The sequence below is a fragment of the Chiroxiphia lanceolata genome, chromosome W, assembly GCF_009829145.1.
Source record: "Chiroxiphia lanceolata isolate bChiLan1 chromosome W, bChiLan1.pri, whole genome shotgun sequence".
Classification (NCBI taxonomy): Eukaryota; Metazoa; Chordata; class Aves; order Passeriformes; family Pipridae; genus Chiroxiphia; species Chiroxiphia lanceolata.
In genome coordinates this window covers 1624085-1637897 of record NC_045670.1, presented here as the reverse complement: position 1 = coordinate 1637897, position 13813 = coordinate 1624085, and the positions used below count along the sequence as shown (strand labels likewise).

The window sequence follows — 13813 nt, the reverse complement described above, 5'->3', positions numbered from 1 at the left end:
AATAATGAGAATAGACCTGGAGGTGCAGGGATGGCTTCTGAGAAGACACCAGAAGCTGTTCCCATGTCAGAGACAGTTCCAACCAGTTCCAAGACAGACCCACCACTGGGCCAAATCTGAGCCAATTGGTGATGTTGCTAGAGCCTCTGTGTTAACATATTTAAGAAAGGGTAAAAAAACCTTCACAATGGCAGCTAGGAGAGAGAAGTGAGAATATGTGAGAGAAACAATTATGCAGCCACTAAGATCAGTAAAGAAAGAGGGGAGCAAGTGCTCCAGGTGTCTGAGCAGAGATTCCCCTGCAGTCCATGGAGGTTAACGCTGGAGCAGATATCCACCTGCAACCCGTGGAGGACCTCATGCTGGACAAGGTGGATGTGCCCTGAAGGAAGCTCCTGGCAGGAATGGTGGTCTGTGGAGAGGAGTCCATGCTGGAGCAGGTTTGTTGGCAGGACCTGTGACCCTGTGGGGGACGCATGTTGGAGCAGTCCATTCCTTAAGGACTGCACCCCATAGAAAAAAAACATGCTGGAGCAGTTTGTGAAGAACTGCAGCCAGTGGGAAGGACCCACATTAGAAAAGTTCATGAACGACTGACTCCCATGGGTGGGACACGATGCTAGAGCAGGAGAAGAGCATGAAGAGGAAGAAGAGGCAGAGACAAAGTGTTATGAACTGACAGCAACCCCCATTCCCTGTCCCCCTGTGCTGCTCTGAGGGAGGAGGAAGAAAAGTAGGGAGTGAAGTTGAGCCTGAGAAGAAGGGAGGGGTGGGGGGAAGGTGGTTTTAGATTTGTTCCTATTTCTCATTATCCTGCTCTGTTTAATTAGCAATAAATTACAATAATTTCCCAAAGTTGAGTCTGATTTGCCTTTGAAAGTGTGGTGGGTTGACCTTGGCTGGCCTCCAGGTGCCCACCAAACTTCTCTAACACTCCTCCTCCTCAACCAGACAGGGGAGAGAAAAATATGACAAAAAGCTTGTGGGTTGAAATAAAGACAGAGAGGCAGAGGCAAAACAGAGTGTTGAGGACTGGGAGTAAAAGTGGTTTGGTGGGCACCTGGTGGCTAGGTCAACCCACCACAAAGAGTTATTTCAGAAACAATTTGTTTGTAATGAATACACTAAATAAAACATGCTGATATAGGTATGTGATCTACTGAATAAATATATTAAGAGGCAAAACTAGAAAAAAATACTAGGTGCCACAGGGTTTTTTAAATTTAATTTTTAACACAATTTAAATTTTTTAACACAACAAAACATAATGTCTGAAAGCTAGAGAGAAATAAGCAACATAAGCATATGAGACCAGACTGTAAATGGTGCAAGTGTGTCTGACCTTAGTCTCATGGGGATTTTCTGGAAATCCAGTGGGGGTTGTATGGGGTTGACAAGGGTAGAGTAGGACATATATGTACTTCTATCTACTGTGCAACACTGAAACCTATCTCTTTTCCTGGAAAGGGATAGGGACAAACCATGATGCTTCACAGCTATTGAGCAGAAAGAAGCAGAAGGCAGAGTCTTGGGGGACAGAGGTTAATGAGAGTACAAGACCCCCCAAATCCTCTAAATTGACACCGCAATAGTTAATTCATAACTGAACAACATTTTTAACAGTGGTACTAATTGAACATTTGAATGACTGATTAAACAGATTATTCACCTTCTTGTGTTTGGAAACCTAGACTGAATGCCTTTTTTAACTAAACAAGTCACTGTGTTCAGAAGAAGATTTGAATAAAAATGTCAGGTCTGTATGATTAAAAGGTCAGACTAGGTGATTTAATATTCCAATGTAACATAAAGATCCATGTATCTCTGATTTTTTATCTGAAGCAGTTTGTTCATCTTAGGATGAATCCAACTATAAAAACTGTGCTGCCAATTACCAGAGGGGAGGAAAAAGGAAAAAAAATCCTTTACCTGGAAAGAGATTGGCTGTTTGAATAAATAAAATCTTTTTTCAAACTACTTTCCAAATCACAACCACTCCAGCTTAAAGTAAGGCTATGTAAGTTTACACATTTTTATTTTTTTTCTCTTAAAAGAATTATAATATTTCCTCCAAAAGTAATTATCAGGATTTGACATTACTATTGGCCCTCCTTATTTGTGGCTGTTATTCTTTTTCTCCCACTCCATTATTGGATGGTTTATTTTAGAAAGGTACCATGTTTTCTTTTCCATCAGGACAATGCTTAGCACACTGTACTTAGTACCAGGAGTATTAATTATTATTTCAGAAGTATTAATTCATTCATTCATATTGACTTTGGTTTTATTTCCATGTACCTTTTGCTGTGCACAAGCATGACTGAAATAGGATAAATTTCTGAGTCAAGAGTTCCTATGGTTAGTGATGACTGATGAATAACAGTGATTGCAGATCAATCCTAATGAAAAACCAGAACTAATAGATGGGAGTTCCTTCCCAGCTGACAAGCATAATACATTGTTTAATTTAATAACTATATACACATTTTAAAAGTTTTGGCATTAGGAAACATTGATATTATAATTTGAATTTTATCAGAACAATCCTTAAAACATTTACATTTAGTAAAAAGTGCAGGGTGATTTAAATTCTATTATTTATAGGGCAGATAATTTTCTAATTAGTCCTTGCTGTAGCTGCCCATCCTCTGACAGTAACTGTCAGTAACCCACCCAGACTCATCATTCATTCATGTAGGATACAACATGTAATATAATTTCAAATTGCTACAATGTATTAGTAGAATTATCAGGAAGACCTAAGATCTTATAAATGTTACAACTAATTTGCTAGTTACAAAAATGTAATTATTTGATTAGTGAGGGTGAATAAAACAACATTAAGTTGTTTATTGCAAACAGTGAAACAGAACTAAATCTTGATATGGTATAGGTGTCAGAGGTTATAATAAGCCCATACCTGGTTCATTTGCCTCCATGTGAAAATTATCCAAAATTAATTCAAAACATTTCAATACATTTGATGAGTATTACATTGGGAAGCAGGTCTGGCTATATATTATTGAGATCTCTTAAATTCTCTATACAAGTATGAAAAAATATTATAATGGTGCTGGTAGAATTAGGATTAAAAGTGAAATGTACCAGGTACAAACCAAGAAAAATTGAACTGCTGCGTTGCTCTAGTTTACCTGGTTTATTTATACCTTCTAGTAAATTTAAAACTGAATATGTGTTTGACATCACAGTTTAAGCTGAACTGCTTAGATTTCAATTGACTATTGCTTGTATGAGCATTGCCAAAAAGCTGATGAAGAAACTCTCTAGACTCATTTTGAGAATAGAGAGCCAAAAAGCATACAGGTTTTGAACCCTATATATCAAGAACCTTAATTCAATTAGAGATGTAAAGAACTAATTAGAGTTCTCAAGACTGGTGGCAGCCTGTGCTGCAGTGATCATGCTCTGGTGGAATTCACAATCTTGAGGGATTTGGGCCAGGTGAAGAGTAGAGTCAGGGCTCTGAATTTTGAGAGCAAAATTTAAGTTGTTTAAGGAATTAGTGGATGGGACTCCCTGGGAAACTGCCCTCAGGGATAAAGGGGCTGAACAGAGCTGGTAGCTCTTCAAGGACATTATTCTTAGAGCACAAGAGCTCTTGATTCCATCAGGCAAGGAAGACAGGAAGCCAGCATGGCCCAGTAAGGACCTCCTGGTCAAACTAAAGAAGGAAATGCACAGGCAGTGGAACTAGGGACATGGGAACCTGTGAAGAATATAGGGATGCTGCACAAAGGTGTAGGGATGGGATCAGGAAAGCTGAGGCACAGCTGGAACTGAATTTGGCAAGGGATGAGAAGAATGAGAAGGGTTTCTACAGGTACACTGACCAGAAAAGAAAGATTAAAGAAAATGTACTCTCCTCTCTACCCTGATAAATAGAATAGGAGAACTGGTGACAACTGAAGTGGAAAAGGCTTAGATACTCAACAATTTTTTGGCCTCAGTTTTTAATGAAAATCTCTCTTCCCACATCTCTCAAGCCCTGAACCTCAAGGCAGTAACTGGAGGAAAGAAGTCCCTACCATCATAGGAAAAGATAAGTTCTTGACCACCAGAGGAACCTGAGCATACACAAGTCCATGGGACCCAAAAAGATGAATGCCAGGGTCCTAAGGGAATTGGCAGATATAGTTGCCAAGTCACTCTCCATTATATTTGAAAAGTCATGGCAGTCAGGAAACACCTCTGGTGATGGGAAAAAGGGAAACATTTGTACCCATTTAAAAAAAAGTTAAAAAGGAGGACCCTGGGAACAATCGACCAGTCAGCCTCAGCTCTGTGCCTGGGAAGACCATGGAACAGATTGTCCTGGAAAGTATTGAGTCCAGTATTATTTAACTTATTCATCAATTACTTGGATGAACGCTGGAACAGGTTGCCCAGAGAGACTATGGAGTCTCCTTCCCTGGTGATATTTAAGAACCATCTGGATGCAATCCTGAGTAACGTATTCTAGGGCCCTCGCTTGAGCAGGGAGGTTGGACTAGTCAACTTCCAGGGGTCCCTTCCAACCTTACCCATTCTGCGATTCTGTGATTCTTTGTTTCTGTGACTGTGTATGTCAAAACATGGAAAACAAGGAGGTGATTAGAAACACAGACAATATGACCACCAAAGGCAAATCACGCCTGACTAATCTAGTGGTCTTCTACAATGGAGTGACTGAATCAGTAGAAAAGGGCAGAACTATGGATGTCATCTACCTGGACTACTGTAAGGCCTTTGATATGGTCCCCCACAACATTCTGGTCACTAAATTGGAGAGATATGGGTTTGATATCAATACAGACTGGGGGATGAAGGGATTGAGAGCAGCTCTGCAGAGAAGGACTAGGTGATATACTGGTAGATGAAAAACTGACCATGAGCCAGCAAAATGCACTTACAGTCTAGAAAGCCAATTGCATCCTGGGCTTCATCAAAAGAAGTGTGGTCAGCAGGTCAGTTGAGGTGATTCTCCTCTACTCCACTCTTGTGAGACCCCACCTAGAGTACCGCATCTAGCACTGAGGTCCCCGGCACAAGAAAGACTTATAAGAAAGACAGGGATAGACTTTCTAGTAGAGCCTGTAGCGGTAGGACAAGGGGCAATGATTGAACACTGAAAGAGGGTGGGTTTAGATTAGACATAAGGAAGAAACTGTTTACAATGAGGGTGGTGAGACACTGGAACAGGTTGCACAGAAAAGTTGTGGATGTCCCATCCCTGGAAGTTTTCAAGGTCACGTTGGTCAGATCTTTGAGCCACTTGATGTCCCTGTCCATACTGTTTTTGGTTTTGGGCCCCTCACTTCAAGAAAGACATTGAGGTGCTGGAGCGTGTCCAGAGAAGGGCAAGGAAGCTGGTGACAGTTCTAGAGAGTAAGTCATATGAGGAGTAGCTAAGGGAGCTGGGGTTGTTTAGCCTGGAGGAGACTCAGGGGAGACCTTATCCCTCTCTACAACTACTGGAAAGGAGGTTGTGGCAAGATTTTCAGTCTCATCCACATTCTTATGCATACAAGCATCCCCAGTGAACTGCACTGGTTTTGGCTGGGTATCCCGGGTTACACAAAGACTCTGGTATCTACCTTTTCTTTTTTCTTTTCTCCAAATATGCCTTTTAATTTAGACTGTGGGGAGTGACTTAAGATAAGGGTGGTACTCTATTATCCTAGGAGAAGAATGTATCCACCAGTGTGAAAAGACTGGAAGGCTGATGGCTCAGAGGGCATGCACACCTACCACCTCAGGCTACAAACTGGATATTGTTTCTTTGTCCTTACACAAATGACTCATCTGTGATAACTCCCCTTGGGGAGACATCAGGACAATTCATACACATGGTCTGAAGGTATTCATCTCTGCTGATGGCCATAATGGATCCACCTGTGCTTAGGTGTCAAAGACTCTTTAAATGTCCTGTGATTCAGTATTAATCATCCAGTGAAGAACTCCCTGCCCCAGGGGAGGTACCAGAGGCATTCCCACTTACCCTGAGCCCAATAAAAGACCACACTCAGCAGATCAAAGGTCTCTTTCCCTCACTCCAGGGGACTTCTACCACCCGGGGCTTTTACCACCACCTCGGGCGATCAGGACTACAACCACCATATGAATTGCAGCAACTAGGTCTCATTGTTGGATCCAGCGGACATCTCGTGGGTCCTTCCAGTAACACCCCTGCTCCAATGGCCTGTGCCAGCACTGCAGCCTGTGAGATCCTGGATCCGAATCTCACTGAATTATTGATATGGGTCAGAACCAACTCACTGTGTGTGAGCATGTACATGTGGGGAAGGGCTGGACCTAGACCTGCAGGTACATGGTAAGGCCTGCACATAAGGCCTGTGCTGAGGGCACATGGCAGAGCCAGAAGGCAAGGCCTGCTGACCACGCAGAGCACATGGCAGAGCTGAAGGCCCTGCAGCTAGACTATCGGTCAAGGCAGACCTGCCTAGTAAGCCCGCCCACACCATGCCCCTGCAGCCTGTGACTGGCTACAGCAGAACTCACTCTGGCCTGGAAGGCACTGACTGGATATCCTGCCTGGGAGGGAAAATGGAACTCTGTAAATGCACAAGACTCCATGTGGTCTCTCTTCTCCCTCTCCAGCTGGCACCATGTGAATCATCGAATCTTGTCGGTAACTATTCTCCTCTCCTTTCTCTCCTTCTCTCTTTCTTTACCCCTTTTAATCTGTTTTCTTCTGTTACTCTTTTCCTTCTCTTGTGGGCAACTTAAAACCAATGAACTGTGTTTTACTAAAGCTGGTATATGGATTGTTTTTAGTGGGTGTTTCCTGTGGAATGGATCTTTGTGCTGAATGTTTTAGTGAAATGCTTTTTTTCTTGGTTGTATTTTATCCCTGTAAAAACCTTTTGCCAAAATATCTTATTTTTCTCACATAATTAAAAAGAATTTCTCTTAGAGAACAGTGTGTGACTCTTTCTCTGGATGCTAATTAGAGGTTATAATGAACCAAAAGGCTTTTAAAAAAGTCTTAAATAAAAATGTAACCACTCTGGGCAGTTTATAGCTTAATCCAGAGTGCAACACAGCCTCACTAGAGCACTGACCCTCCAAACCATTCCTGACAGATTTCAATGGGTGGGGGGAGGCCAACCACCATCTCATTTTGGTCCGGTGGGGGACCTTGGGAATTTTTCTGGTTAGCTTAACCCAGTTTTCTCAGTATTGTTTATCATTCTTCTTGATAAAGAGTTATTTTTTCACTTACATCTAGGCATATTTGGTCTCTCTCTCTCTCTCTGTATTGGAGAGAACCAGGGGTACTGAACTGGAGGAAGGAGGCTTCCATCTGAGGTCTCTGCCCCTCCAAAATGTCCCAGAGACACCAGGATAGAGTTAATTTTCTTCACAGTGGCTGGTATGTGGCTGTGTTTTGGATTTGTGCTGAAAACAGTGTTGATAACACAGGGATGTTTTGGTTATTGCTGAACAGGGCTTATCAAGGCCTTTTCTGCTTCTCACACTGCCCTGCCAGCAAATAGGCTGAGGGTGCACAAGAAGTTGGGAGGGGACACAGCTGGGACAACTGACCCCAACTGACCAAAGGTATATTCCATACCATATGATCTCATGCTCAGCAATAAAACTAGGGGGGAAATTGGCAGGGGGGCTATTGCTCAGGGACTGGCTGGGCAGTGATGCCTTTGGATTTTTAGCTTTTTGTAGATTTTAAAGTAACCGTGTAGTAAATATAGATTTTTAATATTGTTGTATAGTCTCTCACACTTTAGAATAGTCGTTAACACTTATCAAACCCTATTCCCCACTTCATGTCGAATTTTTTAAATTCTTTAGGTTTGTTTAGGCTCCTTTCAAGGCAGGACTATAGTAAATAGTCCCAGGCTGGAACAATAAGATACCATCACAGTCAAAGTAACCTTCAAGCCCAGAACCCTGGAGAAGCTCCAGAGACAGTACATGCCCTGAAGAAGAAGAGGAGGAAGAAAGGGGTCTTAGGACCTCCAACTCAATTTCCGGGGAGGCGTGCTGGGGGGCGGATTTGGGGAGGATCTGGGGGTGGATAGTTCTCATATCAGACCATAAATTGTGGAACCCCTGGACACAGGTGTGCGCCTTTGTACTCCTTGCACCAGAAGGCCTTCAGTAAAGACCTGCTCTCTATCTTATCTATACTAATATTGTCTGGTCAGTCCTTTTCTCTGGTTTTTAGGCAACAGCAACTGGACTGGCTCAGTCAATTGGTGGTGAGCAATTGCTTACATTTCCATCACTTGTCTTTCTTGGATTTTATTTGCACTCTCTTTGTTATTTTTTTATTTTCCTTTTATTTTTTTATTCCTATCAGTATTATCACTATTATTTCTATTTTAAAATTAATAAACTGTTTTTATGTCAACCCACAAGTTTTCTCACTTTTACTCTTCTGATTCTCTCCTCCATCCCACTGGGTGAGAGTGAGTTTGTGTCTCTGTGGTGCTTAGTTGCCAGCTGGGGTTAAACCATGACAGCACTCAATACTATTCACATGTACAAATTTAAACTAAATGTAAATATTTTCAAGACAAAGCCATGTATAACTGATTCTGCCAACATGCTTTTTGCTATGGAAACATGTCAGCATGCAGGAACATCATAGTGATTAAGAAATATCCCCAAAGATTTAACGTAGTTCTGAAGTACTTACTGTAGCTGGGGAGGATCGTGTTGTATGAGTCACTGAATGACCAGAATTTTCCATTGAATTGCCAATCAGATAGGTCCCTCCTGAGCTGCTAATGAGCTGTCCTCCTGCAACACCCATCTGAATCCCTCCGGTGCCCACCATACTATGAGAGGAGACCACTGTAGTTGCCTGTGCAGAACTTCCTTGAGTATCGAAGTAATTTCCCCCAGTGTTTTGGCTATACATCTGGGTTTCCGTGTAAGGATAAGTTGTTCGACTTCAGGAAAAGAAAATAAAAGAAGTAATGGTTATTTATTTTGATTGTTTAAGTGAGGGAAACATAATTATAGAAAAGAGTGTACAGTTGCTATAACCAAATTTAATAAGATTGGCAAAGAACCCCTGCATGTACACAAAATAGCATTTCATATGTCAAAGTACTGAGTAATTAACTTGGACTCACTGTTAAAATAAGTATTCATTAAACTTAATAGAAAATGGTTTTAGTCCCATCTGAAGAGTGGAAAAAAGTATGACAAAAATTGAAGATGTTGAGAGGGAGATCTCATTCAAGTATTAATATATAGTAATTTATCAAATTGTTGTAACTTTTAAAATCCTACTGTCAAAACTGGATTTTTATTTATATTCCGTTTATTTTGTGTACTGTTCTCCTGGTTTCAGTTGGAATATAGATAATTTTGTTCCTAGCAGCTGGTGCAGTGCTGTGTTTTGGATTTAGGATGAGAATAATGTTGATAATACACTGATGTTTTAGTTGTTAAGTAGTGCTTATACTAAGTCAAGGACTTTTCAGCTTCTCATGCCCTGCCAGCAAGAAGCACACCCAGGACAGCTGACCCCAACTGACCAAAAGGATATTCCATGTGTCTGCTCGCAGCCCAGGATGCCAACTGAATCCTGGTCTGCATCCAAAGGAGCATGGCCAGCAGGTCGAGGGATGTGATTCTCCCCCTCTATTCTGCTCTTATGAGACCCCCCCACCTGGAGTACTATGTACGGTTCTGATGTCCCCAATATAAGAGGGACATGAAACTGTTGGAGAAAGTCCAGAGGAGGGCCACAAATTGATAAGAGGACTGGAGCACCTCTCCTATGAAGACAGGCTGAGAAAGTTGGGGCTGTTCAGCCTGGAGAAGAGAAGGTTGCATGAACACCTCATAGCAACCTTCCAGTATCTGAAGGGGACCTATAGGGAAGCCAGAGAGGGAATCCTCATCAGGAACTGTAGTGATAGGACAAGGAGTAATGGGTACAAATTGAAAAAGGGGAAATTTAGATTAGATATTAGGAAGAAATTTTTTCACTGTGAGGGTGGTGAGATACTGGAACAGGTTGCCCAGGGAGGTTGTGGATGCCCCAACCCTGGCAGTGTTCAAGGTCAGGTTGGATAAAGCCTTGAGCAACCTGTTCTAGTGGGAGGTGTCCATGCCCATGGCAGGTGAGGTTGGGACTAGATGAGCTTTAAGGTCCCTTCCAACCCTTAACATTCTGTGATGTCATGCTCAGTATATAAACTGGGGGGAGCTCGCCAGGGGACTGGAATCACAGCTCAGGGATGGGATGGGCAAACAGCCATTGCATTGTGCATCACTTGTTTTGTATATTCTATTTTTTTTATCTTCCTTTGTTGTCCTAGTAAACTTTCTTTATCTCAACCCATGAGGTTTACTTTTCATAGAATCATAGAATCATCAAGGTTGGAAAAGACCTTTAAGATCAAGTCCAGCCGTCAACCTCAACAATTGTCAAGTCCAACTGTCAAACCTTTTTTTCCCAGTTCTCTTCCCCATCCCACTGCAGGGAGGGAGGAGCAAGCGAACATCTGTGTGGTGCTTAGTTGCTGGCTGAGGTTAAACCACGACAACTGTGTACATTGCAAAACTGTAAACGTGACAAAAAAATATCAGCCAAGATGGTCCTATATACGAGAGTCCTATAAATGTTTTGCATTGATTTTAAATTCACTGAAACTCTCTGGCCGAAGTTTGAAATTATAAGCACATTTGTATTTTAAGACATTCAGTTAGTTCAGTAGAGTGAAATTTTAAATTGGACAGCAATATGTACAGTGTTATGTAGAGCCCTTCCCAAATCTTCGTTCATGAAACCTAGCCATGATGATGATGAAAAAGACAAAAAACTAAAATAGAGTTACAATTCGTGAAGGGATTTGTGAAGGGAGTAAAAAATTCAGAGGAACATCAGTAATTTAATAGAATTCTTTCCAACTATTAAACATTTTAGCCTAATTAACCAGTTAATCTTAAACTTTTCACTTAACTCGTGAACTTTATGTCATTCTTTACTTCATGTTCATAATGACTTGAATCACTACCCTTTAATGAGTTATAATCTATTATTAGCTATTGAACATAGTGGATATTTGGTCCTATGTACTAACTTGGTGTTTCAAATTGATGTAGCTCAAAATACACAAATAAATAATACTCATTAGTTTTTCTAAAATGAAGAATCTGGATTTTGAAGTAGTTAAAAATTGTAACCAACTTTTCAACATCAACAAGCTTTATACCATGGCTTGTATTACAATAAAATAAGTAAATGACAAAAATTAGTTTATTTACCCAGATGATAATTTTGACATTTAATCATAAAATCCTATAATTCTTCTTAAAATCAACTGGCACTAACATTTTGAATCCATAACAACAAACAAGTCAGAACTTCTGTGGTATTAACAATGACCATCACGAATTCTCCCTTGTTCTTCAGAGACAACAAAAATCTCTAAAACTTAATTTTAATATCCCAAAAACTTTTCAAGTTATGTACTATGTTACTTGTTTTCAGTTACTTTAGATAATTTAAAATCTTTTGGTTTATTCTAGGTATTTCAAAAACTTTAAAAGCAGATGAAAGGCACAGTTAATCTTGAGGGACTACAGTGCAATCTAATGAAAAAAATTTAAAAAAAGGGGAGAAGGAGAGGTGAAAGGCTCTAGAACCTGTATAGTCATCTAGTAGTATGTTCTTTTAAGAGCTAGAATCAAGCCATATTTTACATTGCAATAACATGTATGCAGGCAAGATGGTTTGGAAAAATCTTCTTGGGTGTACCTGATTGATTTTATTAAACTGGGGCATCACTGAATGCCTCCAATGGATGGTAAGTCATCTGTTAACCAGAGCAGATGCTATATATGCTATATATTTCTTAGAACCAGACAATGTAATAAACAGCTCTATTTAATAGAGAGTACTTAAGGAGAACATGATTAGGGGAAACAGTTCAACAAGTGTCTTCCGGGGGGTGGAACACTGGAATTTCCCCAAAAAAGGGAAAGAAAAAACAAAGATTGATGCAATTCCTAGAGAATGCCCTCATTTATTCAGTTCATTTCTCCCTCTCTCCTGTAGGCTACAATTAATAATACTGGAAAGATTGATCTGTCCAACTGACAGGGAGTGAATAATTAGATTCCTAACTCTTTGTTACAGTTTACCGAGATAGAAATGTTCTGTTAGGAGGGCGGGATATGGGAAAAACAACCAAGTTCCTCCCTCCCAGTAATTACAACTTTGAAATTAAGAGGGTCCAGTCAAAAGGTGTGGAAAAGAAAAATAACAGATCTTTACTAAAGAATATATATATATAGGTAACACAACAAACAAACAAGCAACAATCCCGTAACCCAACTTTCACCGAAAACAAGTACTTCTTTGACTTTTGGCGCAGTTATAACCACAGCCAGCAGGGGTTGCAGTTGCTCTCCGATGGTCACCAGGGGGCGTTGTTGGGCCTCCAGAGGAGTGGAGGTTGCAGTTGCTCTCCGATGGTCACCAGGGGGCGTTGTTGGGCCTCCAGAGGAGTGGAGGCTGCAGTTGCTCTCCGTTGGTCGGGAGGTGGCGCTGTTGGGCCTGGCAGCCGCCACGGCCGCGGGGTCCAATGCACGGGAGGCAGCCAAGTGGGTCCAAGGCACGGGAAGAGAGAGAAGGGAGGGGGCGGCTTCCCCCCGTGGACTCACACTGGCAAAGGCTGGCTCCGGCTGTGAATTCCCTTCCTCGTCAAAGAGTGCCGGCTGCTGCCGTCACGGGGAAAAAAAAGAGGAGGGGAAGGGCAGCCCTTCCCCCCAAAGGCTACCCCACACTGGCTTTTCAATGAATTCGAGGCAAATCCAGGCAGTAGAGCAGAGCAGAGTGCGGGGACTCAGATGCGAAACGGGATCTCCCTGGAGGACAGAAGAAAACCAGCCACTCGTCGGAGAAGATGAGCTCCGAACCCTTCCCCACACCGCTCCCCGAGAGAGCCGTAAGGGTTTCTCCCTTACCAGTTAAGCCGGTGTGCTGAGGTTATTTAGCATTTCAATGAAGCAGTCGTTAAGCCCTGGCCTCGCATAACAATAGCGTCTTAGCTAGCAAGAAGCTTTTGGTATGGAAAAAATTCACTAGGAAAAAGCAAAAATGGTATAGAACTATAACACTCTTCAAAAATAGTTTTAAATTTTATTCCTATTTCCAGATCTCATGATTTATTATTCCAAAGACATTTGCATTTCATAAAATAGATTAGATGCCAAATTATTTTTTGTCTGATGATGATATGCAAAAAAGATGAAATCTAAGAACTTAATAACTCTTCTGAAAAAATTTTCTCCACATAAAATCTTAACTAACCAAAACTGATAATTCGTTTAATGAAAAACTGAAATGGTATAACTTTTGAAAATTAAAACAGTAAAATTACAACCCTGAGCTTGAGAAGAGCAGATTCTGGTCTGTTCAGGGCTCTGCTTGACAGGATCCCATGGGAAACTGCCCTGGAAATAAAAGGGGTCCAGGAGAGCTAGTTGATCTTGGAGGACAGCCTCCTCAGAAAACAAGAATATTCCAATCCAATCAGTAGAAAGGCAAGCATAGAATGAGTAGAAAGATAAGCCTACAATTATAGAATCGTAGAACAGCCCAGGTTGGAAGAGACCTCAAAAGATCATCTGGTCCAACCTTTTGTGGGAAAGGGAGTCTAGATGAGATTATCTAGCACCCTGTCCAACCGCATCTTGAAAACCTCCAATGATGGGGATTCTACCCATGTTCCTGGGGAGGTTGCTAGAGTGATTGATTGTTCTCACTATACAAAATTTCTTTCTTATGTTGAGATACAGTTTCTCC

At 41.4% G+C, this 13813-nt stretch overlaps 1 protein-coding gene across 1 annotated transcript in view; it reads right to left on the bottom strand.

The window, feature by feature from the left end:
* LOC116780087 (transcription factor RFX3-like) overlaps positions 1–13813 on the bottom strand; it is a 102122-nt gene that overhangs the window by 58225 nt on the left and 30084 nt on the right. The window contains exon 3 of the mRNA XM_032674569.1: positions 8681–8936. Within this exon, the coding sequence (XP_032530460.1) occupies positions 8681–8936 (256 nt within the window). The remainder of the gene's footprint in view (positions 1–8680; positions 8937–13813) is intronic.